The sequence below is a fragment of the Atractosteus spatula genome, chromosome 13, assembly GCF_055471065.1.
Source record: "Atractosteus spatula isolate fAtrSpa1 chromosome 13, fAtrSpa1.hap1, whole genome shotgun sequence".
Classification (NCBI taxonomy): Eukaryota; Metazoa; Chordata; class Actinopteri; order Semionotiformes; family Lepisosteidae; genus Atractosteus; species Atractosteus spatula.
The window spans coordinates 28,514,165-28,537,077 of record NC_142718.1 but is presented as its reverse complement, the minus strand read 5'-3'; the positions used below and the strand labels follow the sequence as shown (position 1 = coordinate 28,537,077).

General features: G+C 35.8%; 1 protein-coding gene across 5 annotated transcripts in view; it reads right to left on the bottom strand.

Moving 5' to 3' along the window:
* The window catches only part of cobll1b (cordon-bleu WH2 repeat protein like 1b), a 56,379-nt gene that overhangs the window by 22,133 nt on the left and 11,333 nt on the right, over positions 1-22,913 (bottom strand). For 2 of the 5 annotated variants that reach the window (XM_088931456.1, XM_088931457.1), the window contains exon 3: positions 114-302. In XM_088931456.1, the coding sequence (XP_088787582.1) occupies positions 114-302 (189 nt within the window). Of the gene's footprint in view, positions 1-113; positions 303-6,423; positions 6,932-7,166; positions 7,422-8,350; positions 8,465-22,913 lie in introns of those variants that run through there. The other 3 variants (XM_088931460.1, XM_088931458.1, XM_088931459.1) reach the window with 3 other exon arrangements.

Below are 22,913 nucleotides of genomic sequence, written 5' to 3'. Positions count from 1 at the left end.
TCTTGAGCAGGGCTGTTTCTGTCCCACAGTGTGCTGCTTCAATTACAAAGGTGTCAACACATGTCTACTGTATGAATCCCTTCCCCTATGCACCTCATGTGATGTGCTCTTACCTTCCATGCACAGTAGCTGTCTTCTCTGTACCTCCTGGAAGCACCACTGTCAGAGTGATATCCTTGTCCATCAAATTTTCTTTCTGATCCATGGCTGCATTTGGATTTTCCATGTTCTGTGTAAAGTTTGCACCATCAAAGCCCTTTGCTAGGGGAGGCGGAGGTGGAGCTTTCCCTTTGGTTGATTTTCTGTCAAAGGAAAAACAACACCTTAAGAAAGTCTGCCAGTAACATGCTGCAATATTTTTTTTAATTAAAACCTTCAGGACTGCTTTGTTTCCTGTTAAGGAAGACTGCAGTGCAGCCAGTTTTTACACATATTTACAGTGTCACTGTACACATTTAAGATAAGAATGGCATTCAAATTCTTTGTGCTTGCAATAACTAAAGCTCTCTTTAGTAAAAAAAAAATTGAAACTGGACTCCCTCTCAAAGAGGAGCTTGTGTATAACAATGAAGTGATTGATAAAGTGTAATGTGATGAGCAATGCTGGTAAAAGCATTTATAAAGTTCGAGGAGGTAGATAAGGAGGTCAGTTTTTACTACTTAAAAAATAACTGATATTTGAGAAAGTTACCCTCACCTTGACTGCTATGTTATAGATTTAATACAGATCATCCTAATCACATAAGTATAGAACCAGCTTTGTCAGCAGCAGTTTAGAAGTGCAGTGAAGTAACACAGGAGAGACAGAGCTGCCAGTGGGGACAAGTTAATGCAATATGTAACACTGGCATGAGGAATCTTAAAACATAAAGGCAACTGAAAGCAGCAATCTCCAAAACTGGAAATTCCAAAACTGTATTGTCTAAACCATCATGTTTACCATTGATGCATGACAGGAAAGGTATCACAGTACACAGTTACATAACAAATTCTACTATATCAAAACTCGAATTTTGGTGAAGTGGTTATCTGCAAAAGCACAATACAAACACTACAGATAAAGTTAACTTGAGTTTTATCATTTGCTATTGTCCTTGAAGGTAACATACATTCTATTCTGTCCACACTACTTTACCTAACTTGATTATTCTATTCTGTAAAATATTACAGTAACTGCCCCTTGCTCCTCACTTTTTGGTTACTGTAATATTTGCCATTAACCTACTATTTCCTTTTTGCCTAGCTCTTTTCTTCTTATTTCTCTTTGCCTTTGCTCTGGTTAAGTTTTTTTAACTTGGTTGGCTGGTGTAGCTTTTCACAGAATAAAAAAAATCTTTTGTATTCTGTTCCACTGATTACACAGCAAAAAGTTTTTTACTCCAAACAAATATCCATTCTGTGCACTCATTCAAACACAAAAGGGTCAGAAAAACAGACTTTAATAAGGAGATTATGTCTGCCTAACATGGAAGGAAAGTAGTCCATAACACTCAAGGGGAAACAAAGTTTAAATAGCACTAAAACTTGCAGATGAATATGTATATATAGCTCATGGACAGGACATTTCAGAATTGGATGTTGTGACCAATCTCTCAACGATCAGCAGTTCCAGATTTCACATAACAATGTTTGCTATGACTTGAAGGAGTTAATTTGCATCTTAAAACAAATTTGTGTAAGAGGCTAAACAGACTATTGTTTTGCAAGCTTTTCCCAAGAATTCTGCCCTGCATTTTTAAAACATGGGAATAATTATGGTTACCAAAATAGAAATATATATATAAACCTCACAGCAACACCAAAAGGATAGGATACCTTACAGTATATTAGGAGTTGGTTGGCAGCTTGAATTCAAAATTAAAGTTCTAATGTGACTCTAAAATTACTTAAACTATTTATTTCTATATTAAACTGCTGCTGTTCAAACACTTTAAATACTTTGATAAAGATACTTTGTCTTCCTTATCTAACATCACTATAAATATAGTATAAAATACTTGAATACTTTTTCACAAAGGCAGAAACTGACTTGAAGTCACTGATTCATTTTCCCAAATCTCTTCGAGTTCACATCTCCATAAAAAAACTAACATACCTTCATATTTCAACTGTTTCAGTTCTATGGTTCTCCTTTCTAGGTCTTTCGGGTATTAGAAATGATTATTATAAAATTATTGACTACACACCCATATTTGCAATTTTAGGTGCGATGAGAAGCAAGTGCAAACTAAAAAAATCTATTCCAGGGCCAGAGATTTGTTGGGGACCTACTGTAGCTCTACCAAACTATAAATTTTACTATGCCTTTGTTTGGTGATCACTGTTTTGTTCAGTCCTGACCTCTGTATCTTCGTTATCCACTTTAATACTCTCCATATAAACTTTAAGATTTCCTCTTGTGGTAAAAAAACATCACCCATATAAGCAGAATCATGCATACAGTATATAGACATATGGGGAACGATGTCACTGCATCAGACTTCATCATACATTATACACTGCTAGCCCTGCGTCTCACATTGTTTTTAACCTGACCGGGAAATAACATTGATTTTTTCAGCCAAAGTAAACACCTGCATGTTTATTATTGAGATGCATAATTTCACAAGAGAACATACTTTGACCTTGTAGAAAGTATTATAAAGTGTGTCTGTTTTTTTTGTTAAAACTGCATATAAAGTCACATTTCTAAAATACAGTGGAACAAACAGACAAAAATCCTAAATACAAGGCATATATGACCCACTGCTTGTGGAATTCCAGTGTGAAATTTGTTGTGCACTCACTGATAGCATTTCATCTAGTTGGAATTTCAGAAATGTTCCAACTACTTCCATACACTTTACAAGTACAGTACAAGTGGTTCAATAATTTAAAGGTTTCCTAGTTCCAAATAAACTGTCATTCAATTTTAGTTTTAGCCAAACCAATGTAAAATAATCCAAGTAAGACACATACGTCACATCTAGTCATGAGCATGTATTGATTTGCTGAAATTAGAATGTATCTCGTTACAGAATACTGTTGTAATTATACAGCATACTGCTCAACAGCAGCAGCTGTTGAAACTCAGACACAGTTGACTGGAGTTCACAAGAAAAACCCTAAAGTGTGATAAATTCACATGACTATACCATTTAGACCATAAAATGTAAGGCAGTTTCTTTCTGGCATATCAGCTGATACTGGATGCAGTCCTTACAAAACACACATTGTTGATTTGACTGTTTGACTACAATAAGTATATGTATATATCAGGAAGCCGTTTTCAAGAAGTCATCTTCTCATTTGAGCATTGTATTGTATGTAAACACAACACTGAAAGCAAAATGGAACAGTTCCCTCGAACCCTTTGAAAAAAAATATCAATTGAAATATGAATCCAGATGACACTCTGTGCAGAATTAGGCCTACTGAGAAATAAATGACATCTTCTACTAATATGGTAGGAATTTTCTGAAAACTCACCCGACTCCTTAACAGAAATTCAAAATAAGTGAAGAACGAGACTAAAAAAGTTTTCTTGTTCCCTTTTACAGCATTCACACTGAAAACATCCTCCTACCACATTAATAGCAGGATATAACACTTGACTTTGAAACAGACCCAGTAGTACTTACAAGTCAGTTACATAAACAATTGCATTCAAGCCACTTAAACTGGTCTGCAGCTAGAAATACTTGAATACTGGAACAGCTTAATCTGGAAACTATCCAGAACAGAAACAGAAGAAACATGCTGTGGACACACTGGAGCGCTGGTACTGTATAAAGTCCAGTTTTCAAGGTCTTTAAAACTGATTGTAGTTTAAATAATGGTCAGCCAAATATTGGCTTTTATTTAGAATGATCTTATCCAAGCAGTTTCGTAAGGCATTACCCAGGATTTTAAAAACTTTTACCTCTGTGTTTAAATTATAGAACATATACCTTTAAAGGTACTGAATATTACATTTATAATATTCTATTTGAGCGGCATTCTGACAATAGATGGGTAAATATTTACTTTGAAAATATCTGTTGTTTTGACCCCGCATCATCTATTTGGTAAAAGAGAAAACTACAAACAATACTGTTTTCATATTTTGTAACAGTATTTTAATTCTCATTACTTCATGATGATCAGACGAGCAGAGATAGCTATACTGTAGCTCTTCTGTGTGAGGCACAAATATTTGCAACCTGTAGGTGGAGGCCCCAAATCTTTCTATCATTTGCCTTTCTAGTATGCTTCAAGGCACAGAGGAATCAAGCACTGCAGATGTGCAATATGATCGTTTTTTTTTAAATGATGTAACCCATTATGTTTTGTAAAGAAATGTTTTTATAGCTATTGCAGAAGATCACCGCAGAGCTGCATGCACATGACAGAGAAAAAGCCTTCAAATGCATCTTTCCAAACTGCTGTGTGATTTTCCAAGGTGTCAAGAGCATGAATTTGAGCTGGAGCCTTATCCAGAGACAACAAGTTTCAGCTCAAAAGCCTACAGGACAGAACAAGGGATCATTGTTGCGACAGGAGGCCTGTAATCTATGAACAGCCCACTTTGCTTCCTTCATTGCCTTTGGAAAACAAATTCATATAGCCTACACTACTTTCGACCAATGTAAAAATGAAAGCAGTTTGTACTAGTTTTGAAACAAACATAACACAGACAAGTCCCACTGTAAACACCATCTGACAAGAATTAAATTCTCTTGAATTCTCATGACTCTTAACTTAATGTGCCCCATTACAAAACAGCTTAGGCAAATCCAACACACTATAGTTCATATCCACCCCTGCCACTGATGCTACGAGCAGCCCTGAGAAAAGTTTAAAAGTATAAAATGCAGATTAGAAAACTCAATATGTTGAGGAAATGTTTGTTTTTAGAGGTCCCAAGCAATCCAACAAATATTCTTAACAACTGACATTGTGAAATACAGCACCGTTTTCATTACTGCCACCTTTACTATTCTGAGTTTGTCTTCAGTGTCTCAAAAAGACCAAGAACAGCAAGACAGGACAGGCACATACAGTACATTTCTTATTACACTGTGCAGCTATATTTCAACATACTGTAGGCTTTTTCACAGTCTGAAGTTTCTGATTTGTAAGATGAACTCTTTAAAAATATTGTACTTGCTAAAGAAGAGTACAGTAAGTACTGCGTTTTATTTAGTTGAAGCTGAGTCACTGAAACTGAAAACATTTCAACTAAGAAAAGCCACACAGGAAAAAACACCATTCACTGCAAATGGACACATTTCCACCCCTTTTGTTTCTTTAACAAAAGCCTTCTGACACTTAACTCAGCCATCTAATCAACAATCTCCGTTTTGCAGCACTTTCTGAAAGTAAAAATTATGTTGAGGAAAAAAGTAAAAAATGAGGATATTTTTTCTGTAAATGTGTTTTAAAACATTATTTTAATAAGTCAAGAAAAGATCTATCTTGTATTACCAGAGGTTAAAAATGTTTCTGTTGTCAGTGATACAATTTAAAATATATTAACACTAGCTTTGAAAAAAGGTTTAGATTCATGCTCAGAAAAATGCCACTCCCTGCAGTGGACTATCAGAAGATAAGACAAACAGAGCTGGAGGATGTTTAGCAGAAAAAAAATAAACATTTCAAGGTTTTGCCTCAGGCAAATTTTAAATCAATAGTGAAAACCAAACCAGGGGTGTACAGAATACCAGACTTCACACTTAGTGCCATCTACAGTACTACAACCTCCAGGTGAAAATGAAAATGATACAGCAGGGCAGTTTTCAATGTGAGTACACACCTTTCAGACTGCACCCAATACAAGAGTGACTATTTCTCTAAACGTCTGTCACAGAAGCCCCTTTACTTTTTCTCAGCACTACGAATTACTCTGCAAAGGTAATACTGTACGTTACTGAACTGCTCACCGAAGCACGGTTCCTGTACTTGGGAATTTAGTATGTTCTTGGATGCCATATGTTTTTTTTACAAGACGGGTTTAACGTGTTCTTCCGAGTTCTTAACCCCATTTTCCATTTTGATAGTTAAAACACCATACTTTCATCACATTCAAAGCTTTGTGCTCCTATAATAATACTTTTGTAACTAATAATATAACTAATTTCCGGCGACATTACAAATCTCTGGAATTGTTCCTCCGGGATGTTATGACATCACCAAAAGCTACAGTATGCCTAATTTATTTATCCTTATTGTAAAAATATTATAACCTTTTTAACATTTGTAACGGATTCACAAATTTCGTAAGGTCTATGTTGAGATAAGAGGTAAATTTAAAGTCCGACAGAGCATTCGAATTGCTGTATGATACTTCTGTTTCTCAACCTAGACCAGCTTTTCCTGTCCTAAAAGAAACGCTACTTCAGGTTTACAATCCAATTACAATTCTGTAATCGTGTCTAAAAAATAAAAAATAAAGGATCCCCTTACCTTTACAGTTTACTTCCTTAACTTAAAACTGAGCATGCTTTGACACGGTCCCGGGAATTCCTGTGTGAACTCGTACCAATCAAGAGGATATAATCAACGCAACGCCCTTTTTATTTTTCCGTATCACAGGCTCTCGTCAAGGTACAAGGTGCCCCACAGATTAGTTCAGATCTGGAGCAGTGAGCGAATTCATATTTTAAAAAAAAATATCTGGTCGTGTTAAGCAAGCAAGTAATTAACATTTCAAACTAAAAACGTTATTTTTCACCCAACATCTGCTTAAAATTCCAGGAAGCTCACTTCAAAACAAAATGTAGTAAATGCAAAATAAACCCCCCTCTAAGCACTCTCACTGTAGCAACTTAATCAGGCGTGTATTTAAAGATGAACTATTCTAAGAAAACGCCAAACATTTGACATAAGCAAAACCCACAGAATTTAATTAAGGAGCCATGAAAATTCACACATTCCTATGCAGGATTTTACTCTGAGACCACAGCTACTGTACTTGTTTTCTTTTCACTCAAGACATTTATATCACATGTTCACGGAAGCACACGACACAAAAGGGAGGCAGTTTATAACGGCGAAGCAAGACACTCGTAATTCTTAGTATATGAAGATAATTGCAAAGCATTAACGAAGTAATTAATTCATTTTTAATAACCAAACTCTTTGTTACATTTTAACGTATCTTTGGAGAAACCATCTACCCTGTATACTATTATGGCACAGGTACTTACATGCACAGTAATTCACTAGTGTCCAAACCTGCCAGGTACTGTAGTCCTACGCAGCAAAAACAAGATAGCGTGAAATAGAACTACTGTATTCAAAGGTAAAACCCGACTTGCTTGCTCTCCTCATGCAGCCCTGATTGACGAACGGCGTCCAATGATAAATTCCTGAAAGTACTTTTTGTACAAATAGTTCTAAATATACCAGTCCGGTCTAAAGAGGCTTAGCTGTTCGCGGGGACAAGTCCTCTGGGAAAAGGTGGGTTCATAATACAAAAGGCAACAATATGCAAAGCACCTTCCTGCACACAACTGGACAACACCCAGAGTATTTTAAGAATTGAGATCAACAATACATGCAGCAATAACAGCTGCACATTTCCGTTTGAGTGGCTATAGAGGATGATAGAAATACTGTACATGTTCGACGGGTCTTTATTAATGCACATTTAGGCTTTTGGCATTAGCGAACACCTGTTTCATACTGTACATGCAAAAAAACTGCATGGATTTTTTTTAAATAACTGACACTTTCGTAATCCCTGCACAACATTTAGATTAATCAGCTTAATAAAAATATACTGTAACACTCGGTGTTCCTGATAGTTCCATTCAAACTAGTTTCTGTCTTGGGATGATTGAGTGGACTAGTGTGCAAATCTTGTAATTGAGAAACTCTGCAAGGTTTGCCTGAAGATCTCCTTTAATGTTTTGATAGTACTCAAGTGGTGTGATAACTTCCTTCTGATAGAAAACTGTTCACGTACTGCTTAAGTCCATCAAAAACCTAATACAAATCAATAATGTCATACTTATTCTGAAAATGTACTTCATTTTTCTCACAAAGCTACACAAATTAGATTTTCATTTTTGAATTAAGTTTCGGTATGTCTCAGAAGGCTAGTTTCTGAACCGATCACAAATACTGTAGCCTGAAGTAAAGAAGATATTGGGGAGTCTCTTTCTTGTACATTTGCAAAGGACAGAATGACATAATGTACTGTACTGATTATGTACTATATCAGTAAGCCTTTTACATTCAAGTTAAAAAAATCATATACAACATTTTAAACTGAGAAATGTTATTATTACTGCCAATGAGGGCTTGATTCTCTAGATATTCTAGAGAATAAAAATAAGACATCAATACATTCTACACTTATCACAGACAAGTGAAGAAGTGCACTTACCTTACCTTTCTCCACCTTTAAGCAATATTACCTTTTAAGTATCTGACTTTTCCCTTTAATTCAAAGAAAGAACTAGCAATATACTGTATGCCTCGTGTGCTCCACCTAGCCTGTGACATCAGTAAATCTGTCTCCCGTATTTATATCCCTGTAAACTGGCCCCATGGCCTTACTTGAAAAAGCTCTTTAGTGTTGTGTTACTATCACTGCAGATATTACCTTTTACAGCCAATTGTGGAAAGTCTAGTAATCAGCTTTGTTCTTCAAAGCTCGTATTGTAGATTACCAGACAATTGAACAGTTAGCTTTAATACTGTTTCATTCCTGTTTGCAGCTTTTCCTTATTTTAGAATCTGTGTCCACAGTTTGTTTTGCGATACTGTACACTGTGGCATTTCATATTTTTCATTCAACCTATCAAAAGTTAAGGTATTTGACCTCAGATGATAAACACACCTACATAATTCAGAACAGTGATTCATCAACAGATACAGGTACATGTGTTCTTTTAGTAATCCCACCTTATTTTGTTTTGGCTTGTTAGAACATGGTAGTATGAACACTTTTGTGAGGTTGTTTTTAATGAAATGAGACAAGACTCAACACTACCTTTTAATCCCTGTAAGAAAACTGTTCAGGTATGGCTTTAAAAATATGGCTAGGGAGCAGCAGCTCACTGCTATTTACTCTGTTCATTTCTCAAATTGCCCTTTGGGCTGAAGGTCTTAAATGATACAACAAAGATTTTTAATTAACCTGCATTTAGAGAGGGCAGTTTAATGCTGAATGGTTAACTTGGTTTGTGCATATGCCACATGACATCTTTAAAATGGAATTTAAGACAGACTTACTGTATTCTAGATGGCTCTGACAGCACAAAACCTCTCTGGTAAAACTGAAACCGAGGCTTTTCAGAAGCACAGAGTGGCTGTTTATTTAGCTTAAACATTTTTTTAAAAAAGACAAAACCCCCCAGAGTTGCTAAGGATTGTAATCTCATCACTCCTTTCAAGTCCAATAGGTAAAACTAGATAAAATCTCAATCAAAGGCCAGATATTAGAGATAAAATAATCATTTTCAAGTTACTGTATATATCAAAGTGACTCTTTCAAACTGAAAACAGCAGCACAATGCTAAAGGGTTTAATAATTTACATGTGCAGTAGTTTGGAGAAACCCAATGGCTTTACATTTATTAAGCAAATGGTGCACAACTGTTTCTGAAAACTTTCTGAGAAATATTATTTCACTCAAAGAGCAATTAACATTACATCTTGGCATGTCTGATTGATTTCAAGCAAAGTTTGAAGCAGTTAAAAGTAAAATACGTATTATGAAACAGATGTTTCCAACAAAAACCATTTAAAGAATTTTAGGTCTTTGTGCAAGAATTCAATACTGTATGTGATTATTTTAGAGGGTAAGATAATAAGTAAACCTAATTGTCAGGCAAACAAACAGGATTTTAAATGTTATGTTTTTTGTCCTTACCAGTTATGTCCCCAACTTAATTAGCTACAGTAGAACACATCGCATACAATACTATGCATTGCAACCTGTAGGTACAAAATTCCATCAGTTACCCAGAGAATCTGGTGCTGTTGGCTGTGTGGCTTTTGATTTACTTTAAATTTTGGTTTGCCAGGCAATCTGTTTTTCATTAGGTCCTGGGAATGGGGTGATGAAATCCCAACTTTCGAAATTGTCATTTAGTACTAAACAGTACCATACATTCTAGGCAAATGGTCATAAGCACAGCAGAAAATTGTAGGTGCCTTTACAATATGCTGTATTTGCTTCTTCTTATTAAACAGTAATAATGGAAATATACCACTATAATGGAAATACCATTTAGCTCACCTATGTAGACAAAATGTAACAGACACAACAAACTGAAATGTGGCATTGTGTTTATAATTGTTTTACGAGCGTTGCAGGACTGTAGTGTGTACGTACAGCAATATTATTATTAATAATATTTAGCTGATACCTTACATCCGACTTACAGTATTTTGGTTATCACAGATCGTAAAGAGTAAATCGTATGGCAAACTCCCCGTCAATACTTTGTGCAGCAGTGACAACAAAAGACACACTTTTCAACAAACCTTTGAAATACTTCTGAATTGCAGGGGAAAAAAATCATAACAATATGTGATGCCATGTTTGACAGAACCTTTCATATTTAACTGGGTAAAGCCTTTTGCAGATTATTTTCATTGAGACAACAATACTTATTTCTGTGTTGGTTTGATGGTTGTCTATTTCACATGGAGCTTGTTTATCTAGGTCTATATTTAGGGATTTTAAATAGTACTTGAATTAAGTAAATGATATAGTATTGTATGATTCAAATGAACTACTGGCTATATTTGGTAAATGCAGTATAAAACGTTCTCAGTATAGTACAGTATGTACTGTACTAAGAGTTTTTTAATGAATTGAATACACAGTATACGATATATAAATGGAATATAAACCATTTCATCCGTTTCTATTAGTAAGCATCAAATGTACCAGTAATTTTTCTACTGTTTAAACAGCTTTAAAACATTTTGTAACATACTGTACCTTCTCTTTAGTTGTGAAACAAAAATATTAGCAATCATTTCCTTATTATTATTGTTATGCATTGGAGAGTGAGTCAATGTACAACTGCACTTTTCCAAAACAAAATGCAAATAAAGACAATATTCCAGAATACTCCAATTTATAATTTCTTACCATATCCTAGAAAAAAACAGTAGATCCATCAAATTTCCATATTTACTCCTTTAAAACCCATTTGTATTACTCAGTCTAGTGGATTACTCTGAGTACAACAGTGAACTGGTTGAAGCTTCTGTTGGGGCTATAATCAAAGAATAAATTCCTTTTCATTCCAGGGGTCAGCTCAATGGGTAAGTCATAGCCTTTGCCTTCAAATATGATTGTCTTCCTTAGATTTGAAATAGATACAGTATCAGAATAGTCAGTATGTCATGTCTGACATATTTTGAAAATCTAGAGAATCACATCCCACGAAGGAACAAAAACTTCTGGCTTATAATCATCCATTTTAAAAACATCTACTGCATAATGCGGGATACCTTTAAATGATACCCATAAAATGATTACCCTTTGAAAAAGGAAAAAGGCAGTGGATGTCTTATCCAGCTTGAGAATCTGAATGGTCTCACATTCTGAATATTCTGCAAATAGTTTCTAGGACCTCCAAGAACAAAGTGTGAAAAGAGAGCCATGTAAAAAGTGTCTGAAAAGCTAGTTAATAATAATAATAATAATAATTGCTTACACTTATATAGCACTTATATAGACACTCCACTCAAAGCGCTTTACAGGTAATGGGGACTCCCCTCCACCACCACCAATGTGCAGCATCCACCTGGATGATGCAACGGCAGCCATAGTGCGCCAGAACGCTCACCACACATCAGCTATCAGTGAGGAGGAGAGCAGAGTAATGTAGCCAATTCATTGATGGGGATTATTAGGAGGCCATGATTGGTAAGGGCCAATGGGAAATTTGGCCAGGACGCCAGGGTTATACCCCTACTCTTTTCGAGAAACACCCTGGGATTTTTAATGACCACAGAGAGTCAGGACCTCGGTTTTACGTCTCATTCGAAGGACGGCGCCTGTTTACAGTATAGTGTCCCCGTCACTATACTGGGGCATTAGGACCCACATGGACCGCAGGGTGAGCGCCCCCTGCTGGCCCCACTAACACCTCTTCCAGCAGCAACCTTAGTTTTTCCCAGGAGGTCTCCCATCCAGGTACTGACCAGGCTCACACCTGCTTGATTAATTACTATTCATTTAAAACTCTGAAAAAAGGCAGCAATTCTAAAGATGCTCAAATGTATAACTTTGAGATGATTTAGATGTAATAAGAATGATGTTGTGAAGTACTGTACACGTAACAAAGTTTTAAAATTAAAATAAAGTAGTATCATTGCTTTTAAAGGAAATATTATGGATGTGAATTAGGCACAACTAGAAATACATATTTAATGGTATTTATCTGCTTTATGATATTTTCATTGTTGTTTTTCAGCATTTATTATACTTTACATAAGGCGTTTTACGTTATGCCACTATAAAAAGCGGTCAAAACATATCAGATGAGTCAATTCTATACTTAAAACTCATATGATTTGCCCCTCTGAAACACAATGGCAGAACTGCTTCAATCATACTTTCCTGGAGCTTATAACCCTAATTTTTATTTATTTAAGTATAATAAATGTTAAAAAAAACCTCAGGAATAAAAATGTATTAAAAAAATTGTATTTCTAGTAGTTTTTAAATCACATCCGTAATCTTTGTATGATTCTTTAACCCTAACCCTAGCTCCATACATTTTGAAGCTTTGAAATCTATATGACTATATGACTGCATGGGACTGAGAAAGAAATTGTTGAATTCAGTCTTAAAATGGAAATGAGTGCTTTTTAAAAAGCTTAATAAATGGTAAGTTATTAGTTTTGGTAACTGGAGTTTGAAAATGATCTTTAATGTAGCTCCATGTTAACAGCATATGGACTGGTGGACTGAACAATAAAAATATGCTGCAGCAAGGGTTAGGGTTAGAAGTTCTAGCAAAGTTTGATGTACAGTAAACCAACTCTGCCATTGTGTTAGAGAGGGGCAAATTAAATGAGTTTTAAGTGTAGAATTGACGCAACTGGTAAGTTTTGATTGACCGCTTTTTACAGTGGTATACTGTCAAACGCCTTATGTACTATATAATAAACCGTAAAAAACCTCAGAAATAAAAATGTCTTGAAGCAGGGAAATACCATCAAATTTGTATTTCTAGTAGTACCTAAATCACATCCATAATGTTTATGAACATCTCCTTTGTATGATTCTTTAACCCTAACCCTAGTTCCATACATTTTAAAGCTTTGAAATCAGTGGTGAATCTGCTACAGTCTATATGCATGGGACTGAGAAAAAAAATGTTGAATTCAGTCTTAAAATGGAAAAGAGTGCTCTTTAACAGCTTAGGAAATGGTAAGTTATTAGGTTTAGTAAGTGGAATTTGAAAATGATCTTTAGTGAAGTTCCATGTTAACAGCATATAGATTGGTGGACTTAACAACAATAATATGCTGCAGCAAGGGTTAGGGTTAGAAGTTCCAGCAAAGTTTGATGTAAACCAACTCTGCCATTGTGTTACAGAGGGGCAAATTAAATGAGTTTTACAATACATAAGGCACTTGATGGTATAGCATTGTAAAAAGCAGTCAATTGATTCTTACCAGTTGAGTCAATTATACACTTAAAACTAATTTAATTTGCTCCTCTGAAAGAGTTGGGTTACATTAAACATTGCTGGATATGCTTTTAACATGGAGCTTCACTAAAGATCATTTTCAAACTCCAGTTACCAAAACTAATAACTTACCATTTTCAAAGCTGTTTACAGAGACTGAATTCAACAATTTTGTTCTCTGTAGACTATAGCTGATTCACCACTGATTTCAAAGCTTTAACAAATCAAAGAACATAGATTTTTCCTGTAAATTTCCACTTTAACACATTTAGCAGATAATTGCTTGCTGATTTCTAACACATACAGTATTATACATCTGTTTGAGTAAGTTAGTCCCAGTGCAAGATGATATACTGAAAGTGAACTCATATTCTCTTGTTCAGGGTTGTTTTTGCTTCTGAATGCTTTAAAAACAAGGTACGTAACATTGCCCATTTTGAAATTATCTTGATTTGCTTAGTCATCTAATTTCTATTCAACTGGTGCAATGAACATCAACTTGAAATACGTCAGTTTTATCGAAAGGGTGATGTTGAATTATAGTCAAATGCAAACAGCTTGTTTTGTACTGTAGATCAGGTTTAACAGGCTCCTGTTAACATGAATATTCCAACAGAGATATTTCCAAAACAAAGCAAAATCAATCTGGATTGCCATATATTAACAATGCTGAAAAGAGAAGAAAGAAAACACAACACGATTTTCAGCTTTATCTATCTTTTCAGCATAGAATAAACCTGTTACTCGTTCCTTTGCAGCCTACGCATGCTGATGCAGCTGCCCAGTGGAGTATTTCATATTCATACAGATTTGTTGTGATTATTTTATAATTATTATTCACCAAAATGGGGCACAAGACTTATTTACTTATTGTGTGTAATATGATAAGATCAGGTAAGATCACTTTATTAGCCATATACAATTTCTTGCATGAGGAATTTGTCTTTTCAAATATCCCAGCTTGCTCTCCATGAGACACACAGACAGGGAGAGAGAAGCTAAGGGTCAGAGCGCAGGGTCAGCCATTTATACAGCACCCCTGGAGCAGCTGGGGTTAAGGGCCTTGCTCAGGGGTCCAATGGAGTAGCCGTATAAATGAACCGGCAACATCCAGCCACAGGCGCAGATCCTTAGCCACAGTGCCACCACTCTGCCCAGTATTATTATACTATACTGTATTATAGTGTCCCGTATTACACACTGTACTGTACCATAATACATATTATACTGACACTTGTACAATATGCACTTTTATGAGAACCAATTTGTAGCTTGTACCATATTTAGGCATTTGTTGTTGTTTTTTTTAAACTTTTTCTGCTCCATTTACACCACCATGTTTATAAAATAAATCTCCTGAATTGCTTCACTTACACCACAATGTTTATAAAATAGATCCACTGTATTGAGGTGACTTAAATACAGGAAGCCCTGACCTTGACTTGTCATAGCACAATGACTCACACGAGCTTCCTATGCAGCTTTTATTATTACAGAAAACATGCACCAGATAAAGAGATCAGATCACTTTTGTTCCCTCCCCTGCCTGCTTTGTATTAAACTGTGTTATTTTCCAAGCAAGGAATAGCACAAGCATCTCGTCAAATAAGGGGTTTAAAATAAACTACTGAGGGTGATGACGTTTTTGGTGATGAAATTTTTCTATTTTTTGTGGGAAACTCACAACATGCTATCATCACATAATTAAGAAAAAAAAATAGCTCACAAAGGCTACACCACCTTGTTGTTTTAGATTTTCTTTCTACTTTTCAACCTGGAATTAACCTATTTTTGTTCCTATGAAAAAAGCAAACTCATGTTCTACCATGCCCAACCCTCCACACCCCCATAACCCCCTTGTGTACCCCCTCCCTGCCAAGGAACCCACTCCATCCCCAACCCACAGAGCGTGCAGGCTCTAGAATGTTTAATGGTGGCCACCACTGCTCCAGAACCTTAAGAAGTCCCCTTGCTGGTCCTACAGCTCCATCTGTGCTCCATGCACAACATTCAGAGACGTAAAGGCCTCACTGGCTCCAGGGAAGATAAAACAGGGTTTGCACTACTGGTGACTTGAAGAAAGCATGCAGGACAAAAACTCACTTTTCAGACATGAGGATTTCAATCACTGTTTGAGGACTCATTCTTTTGAAAGCTACTGCAGGGCAGTGCTTCTGAAACTGCGTACATCGTCCAGATATTTTTAGCCCTAAAACTTCTACCTAATTGATAACCCTTTTGTAATGACTGAATCCATGCAGTCAGGATGACATCGTGGAGAAGTGTAAAACAAGACTTTTTGGGTTGAAAAAAAATATTGTCTGCATATTGTCATTAATAAATTAGGCTTAATGAGCTTATGTTTCTTTAGGTTTTTATCTCTTCTTTGCAAATGCACCTTTGTCGTCATGGATTTGCCAGGGTACTGGGGGCTTCCAACACGCCTGAGTAGCAACAATGCCAGGCAGCCAAGTCTGCCTCTGCTTCACATACAAATCAAGCAGTCTTTCAATGAAAAAAACCCACAAGAGAACAAGGAATCCTTTCCACAGAATAGAAGATAAACTATGAAGAGATCCACCACCAGACCTCAGCCACATCTGAACACTCCCACACTTCATATGAAAAAAGGTGCCGGTCTCTCCTTGGTGTCATTGAGTCCCATGACGAAATGTGTCCAAGTACTCAAATAAGTTCTATGGTAAAATTGCAATGGCTTGGCTGAAGGTCAGATGTATATTTTAAATCATTCCAGACAGTCTCCAATTAAGGAACAAGTAATAGGTTTATTCCATGCTGAAAAGAGAAGAAAGAAAACACAACGTTTCGACTGTGGAGCCTTCTTCAGGTGTAAAGCCTTTGCAGCCTACGCATGTTGACGCAGCTACCCACCTGAACTACAGTATCCAATTCAATCTATAGTGCTGATCTCCTTTAGTTTATATGAGGGTCTCTATAAATCAACAGGGGATTAATACCACAAGGAAATCAGTCCCAATCTTCTGCCCATTTTACTGTTTGTCAGGAATAAAAAAAAAAAAACACACATTGCAGAATGAAGATATAATTAGAATTAAAAAAAAAAGTCCTTGGTAAATTATAGTGCAATTGGTGATGCTGGAATGTGCAAAGCCAGTTGTCTTGTGTGGTATCTGCCAGGATGTCAATTCCCAGATCAGGCCACTGGGGAAAAGTGGAGCAACAACTGCCAGATGAAAGGGCAGCATGACAAATTGAATGGGCTGGAAAAAAAAATTGAACTGTGCTTTTCCTCCAAGCACAATACTGTAATCAGATAAGAAAAAAAAAAACAGGAGTAGATCCTAGTTCATATTGTTTAAGGGAAAATCAGTAGTAAATAATCTATATTGTAATCTGAAAGAAAGTCTATTCACTTTTTTTCAACCTTTCATCACAAAACAAGAACCCCAGCATCCAACCAGATTGTGTCCAACAACAACACAAATAACCAAAAAAAGAACAGTTACAAATGTCTAGTCAGACTGGAGATAGAAATCTGGATCTTGGTAGAGATCTTTCACCCAGACATTTCCCCTTCCACACAAATTTATTCTGTAGATAACTGAGTGCAATTTAGTCCAGTACATACTGTAGGAGAAGAAGGAAATGGAATCAGTGAAATAAAAAAATGATGCTTCAGAGTATATTGTTTTGTTTAAGATTTAAAAAATCTAAATACATTAGTTTAAGATGTATTTAATTAATTTATTTTTATGTATTGAATAAAGTAAATTATTCTTACAGGTTTTTTTTATCGACAGGTAGAGTTTATCTTAAGCATTTAAAAGGCTTGAAAATTGGTACAATTCAAGATAAAATCATATTCCATGGTGAAGTATTCAAAGGCAGCAGGCTGGACTTAAACAGTTAACTTTATATATATCACAGTTTTGTATCAGAATGTTAAAATACCTGGAAAAAAAAGGCCAACATCAGCAAGAAGAGAAGATACCTCTGTTAAGTGACCTCAGTCGCCATAATACATTATTCAGAGATTGTCCCATTCCAGGATCAGAGGCCTGTTCAGCATTTAGGAGTACTGAAATCAATGGTAGAATGCAAAACATGAAGGAGGCAACAAAAATTATGTCACTAGGTGCAAGTCTTTACTTTATGTGAGGCAACTCCGGTATATAGTTTAGATGCTGTAATTAATTTTGTACTGTACAAGGATCTACAGCCAGCACATATAGAATGGGCCTTTTATAAGTAATAATAAAAGAATACTGCCCTCCCCATAACTGTTTCCATCATCTCAAGTGGATAAGATCCCAGCTGAATCCAGTCATCAAACCCAGGTGATGTGACAGGTACGAAGTACCTATTTTAACAAAAATAAAACCTTCCAGAGACACAGTCTCTGAAGGCCTTATAAAAACCAAAAAGGATTACATTTATCACTATCATGTGAAATGTCAGAGCTATTACATTTTGAATAAAACAGGAGAAATTCAGGACTGATTAGAAAAGGGTTGAAAACGATGTCACTATTATTCGAAGAAATCCATTCAGTTTTCTGAAATTCATTCAGTACCTCTAAAATTGTGTTTTTATAGTGGCATGCCTTATGCACCCCTTTTACATTATTGCAGAGGATTGCTCACCAAAGCACAAAATAAGAACAATTTGGGTCTCCTGAGTGGCTTAACTGATAAAGGCTTGACCATTTTATTTTTAGCAGAAAATGAGAAGTTGTGTCTTTTTTATATCATCAACAGTGGGGTTGACCACCAGAGCAGAAACTGTCCTGAAATGCACGTTAAAAAAAAAGGGTATGAGCAAGTGGTTCTAGCAAAAATGACTTTGTCAACATATGTGCACTTCTTTCTTAATCACTAATTGAAAAAAAATGTAAAACTATAAATATTGTATATCTGGAATGTACACTGAATTATTATAGATACAGGCATCTATTTTATGAAGTACTTATGTAATACTACAATAAATCCATCCATCCATTTTCTAACTGCTTCTTCTAATTCAGGGTTGCAAGGGGAGCCGGAGTCTGTCTCACCCTGGATGGCACACACAGACAAAGACACACACACACACACACACACACACACACACACACACCAGGTCCAATTTTTCCAAAAGTCATTTAACTTACCAGTATGTCTTTTGACTGTGAAAGAAACCAGAGCAACTGGAGTCAACCCATGAGAACACAGGAAAATGCATGTACTGTAGTTGTTCCCCCTTGTCCAAAACTGAACCCAGGGCCCACTGTTGCAAGACAACAATGTTGACCACTGCACCACCCTGTAGCCCTACTATAGTAACTGTGGAATAAAAATGTTTCCAATAATGGTCTTCATTTTTATCACAGTGTCCTTGGAATCCTCAATCAGATTCTTGGGGATAGTCTTTTGTAAACCCTTTTTTAGTGTTCAGACTATGTTTGAACAACATACCAAATATCTGTCATGGATGTCGGAAAGGGCATGCCGTGGAATGGCCAGGAGAGCAGTAGAGACCCTATGCGTAGCGGTAAAAGGGGCAACACTGAGGTTAGCCCGGGCTCAGGAGGCCAGACAATGTCGGGTAGTAACCTATGCCCTCAGGCCGCGGAGGAGATGACCTGGTGCTAAGCAGGTCTCAAGACATCCGAACCCTCAATGCTGAGCGAGGAGGAAAGGGTGACCCAGAAATATATACAGTAGCCCCATACAAAGACACACCAGAAGGACAAGCAAAGCACAGGGAAACTAGGAACAGGACAGAGTAGGAGCGCCCTCTAGACGTACTGTACAGGACGTGACAATATCCTAGTGTGTGCATAAGAAAAACCTCATTTTCCTCATATGTGAACAGGTATACAGCACCTATTTTTATTTTTAAAAAGTCCAGTTCCACTTGATTAAGCTAACTGGAGGTTAAATATTTTTACATACAGTATGGCCATATGTGTCTGAAATGTCAATGTGCCACCATGAATAATAGAATGTCAGAAGCCACTGTGTTTTTTAGTTGAATGACACGATGGTATGCAAGAGATATGACAAGGAACAGAAACTGTTTTTTTATGATAGCAAAAATATACTATACAATGAGTGCTGTGACAAGTGCTTTTTATGTTTGGTTGTGTGATGAAGGTTTTTATATACTGTACAATCTATTTATTTGCACACTACAGTTATTTTAGGGCTCTGCAGTTGCGGCTTCTCTCTGCACACATTTCTGCATTGTTGCCTACATGAAAGCAGGGAGGGGGAGAGAGTGGTGTCAAGCGCTGTGCAATATCAGTGCAACGCTCAGTGTGTTAAGCATTTCAGTCAGCTGTAATTTCTAATGAACACAAACACCTTACTTTATGTTTGGATACATCTATGAGAATATTTCCTCAGAAACCCAAATGCTGCTCACATCAATACTAATAAATAATTGTATATTTCTCTTGGTTGCCATTTACCATAGTTAAACATAATATAGCTGGCTACTGTATGTTCTTACCAAAGTGTGGAGGGGGCGGTTCAGTCCCATGGGGGAAGACAAAACAGAAAGTCATAGACACAGCTGGGAATTTGAGAAAAGGGTCACTAACAATAAACAAACGTTTGTTTGGAAAGGGTCTGGAAATGCTATTACTTGTTGAACAATGTGGTATGGGAAAAATTTCTGAAAAAAATATTTTTTACTTCTCTCTTCCTGAGAACATCCTGATTGTATTATTTGGAAAAAAAAATACTTTCATTAACACATAATATTTGTTCCCACAATTTACCATTACATACATTTTTTATCTCATACTACAAAAAAAGCACATAATATATAGAAAGGTGGTTTAGCTTTTTAGTAATAATCACCATCCAGTAAACATCAAATTGATGCCCAGAAACAGAAGCAGAGCATAAATTCAGAAACACATGAACCTCTAACAATAATTAAATAAAATCTGTGGCAATCAACAACAGAAACAAAATAGAAATAACCAATCTGCTAAGTTTATGCTATCATGCATTTTCAAACAATTTAATCTTCTAATAAATATTTAAGTGCATCCATCGCACATTTATTAAAATACTGTACGAGTACTAACACCCAGTGGACATCTTAGGTTAACCCTTGGCATTTCTCTCTCATTTATCCATTGGATCACACACGCCATATCTACTGTAGGTCTTTGGGCTCTTGGGACTTATGTCAAGCAAATTCCACACTAGAAAAAAAATCACTTAAAATTCTATATACCAACCTGAACATTATACGTGTGAGTTATTAGCATTGCATGATGTACAGTACATACTGTACAATACAGTACTGTATGTCAGCAAATTAGTACATTTAAGAATAACAAAATATACTGCTGTACTTCCAAAATGCTGGCTTTTATTATCATAAGTCAGCTACAGTGTTGTGATATTACTATGCCCTGATGTTGTATTATGATTTTTTAGAGAGAGAGAGTCTTTGAGAGAGAGAGAGAGAGTAATTTTTTTATGCTTTCAATATACAAAGAAATGTCTAAAAAATGTCAAATTCTGTACTGTATGCAAATTTTAAATGAGACAGCTGGTTAAAAAACGAAACAACAGTTTGCAGCTCATTGGAATTTGCCATGTATGTAGATGATTGTACATCTTTTAACTGGTGAAACAAACATTTACTTCAAATAACTGAGCTAAACAGACTGTTTGCTCCAGTCATATCTACATTTATAACACTGAGCTCATTATTTTCAGACAAAGCCACATTGTACACAGAATTTTTGCCAAAATAAAATCGGGATATAGTTTCCTGAGTTATACAGTCATCACATGCGATACAGCTTCCAAAATGTCAGATTTTATCAGCTGATCTGGGCATTAACAATGGAATGTGATTAGAATTCTACAGATTTTTTTGTTTTTACTTAGCATTTTAAATACAAGATTACTTCACATGCAGTAGAACAGCTATTACTCATTTAATTTGTGTTTGTATACTGTATCTCAGTAAAAAAAATGGGATTTTTAGGAAAGCTGCGTGAAATGACAGGAATGTGTATTATATCAAGGTGATTAGAGTAACATACGACTTTATTCTTCTACTTCTGTTTAAGAGTGACTTGAGCTGTACAGAGATGGAGTTCTAAACAAAGCAGCTCAGAAGCTCAGAAGTTTTACAGTTTATTTCCTTGCTCTTGTGGAAATATCAGTGCCTCTATAGTAAACAGATTTTACAGTACTGTACTTATTCTTATTCACCACTTATTTCTTGTTTCAGTTTAATATTTTTATTAATTCCAATGCCTTCCTAGATCCGTAATTTGAGGTGAATGAACTTAAAGTCTTTTGTAATGCAATTTGAACATAAGGCAGCCTTTACTGTACATTACACTTTTGGCAGTGAGTAATGTAACTCATTTCATGCAACCAAATGAAATTAAATGTTATGTAGAAGGCAATACCTACTACTGATTAGATCCAAAACAATGCTAGTTTCCAGTAACAGATTTTATTTATTCTTAACAGGACAACACAGTTAATATAAAGAACAAAATACAAATAGAGAGCTTATAGCAAGAATTTCCATTAACTCTCAGTCTCTACATTCTCTAACTGGATGAAAACCCATCTCTGTTTTATTTTTGATATCAGTAATACCCTACTATTCAGACACAAACAAAAAGATTATAAATCTCAGTCCATTACAAATCTAAGTCCTACACTAGTTCTGCTCTTAGCTGAGCTGATAACTAATGCTTACACAAGTACTGTACGACATGTTCAACATATATTTCATAAGAAATTACAATAGCAATTCTATCAATCTGATCAATAAGATAGAATGTATTTTACCTTGCAGGACGCTGGTAGATCTTGGCATATAATGCTTTGTTTGGGTTGTGTTTCTCTTTGTGCATATGCAGTTGGAATTACAGACGACTTGGGCCTGCCACCCAGCATTACATGTAAATCCCTTCAGAAAAATCACTGCCATCTGTGTTAAACTGCCCCGCTCACCAAATGCAAAGTACCTGAACATTTCAAGACGCATAATAAAGAAATGTTTTTCAGGTAATTCTCAATACTGTATAACTCATCTTTGTCTTCACAGACATTCACAGTAAGACTCAAAAGGTTTACATTTATAGTTGAGACTTAAGATTCATAAAACGAATATGTTTCTTGTTTCTATAAAACATGCTTTAAATTTAAAAAAAAATTGCTTCAGGAAAATTGACCCATGAGCTTTCACTGTGCTTTCTCAGACTGCATGGTATATATAAGCATCTTCATGTAACAGTCAGTCTGACAGGGAGAATGTTGAACAGATTTG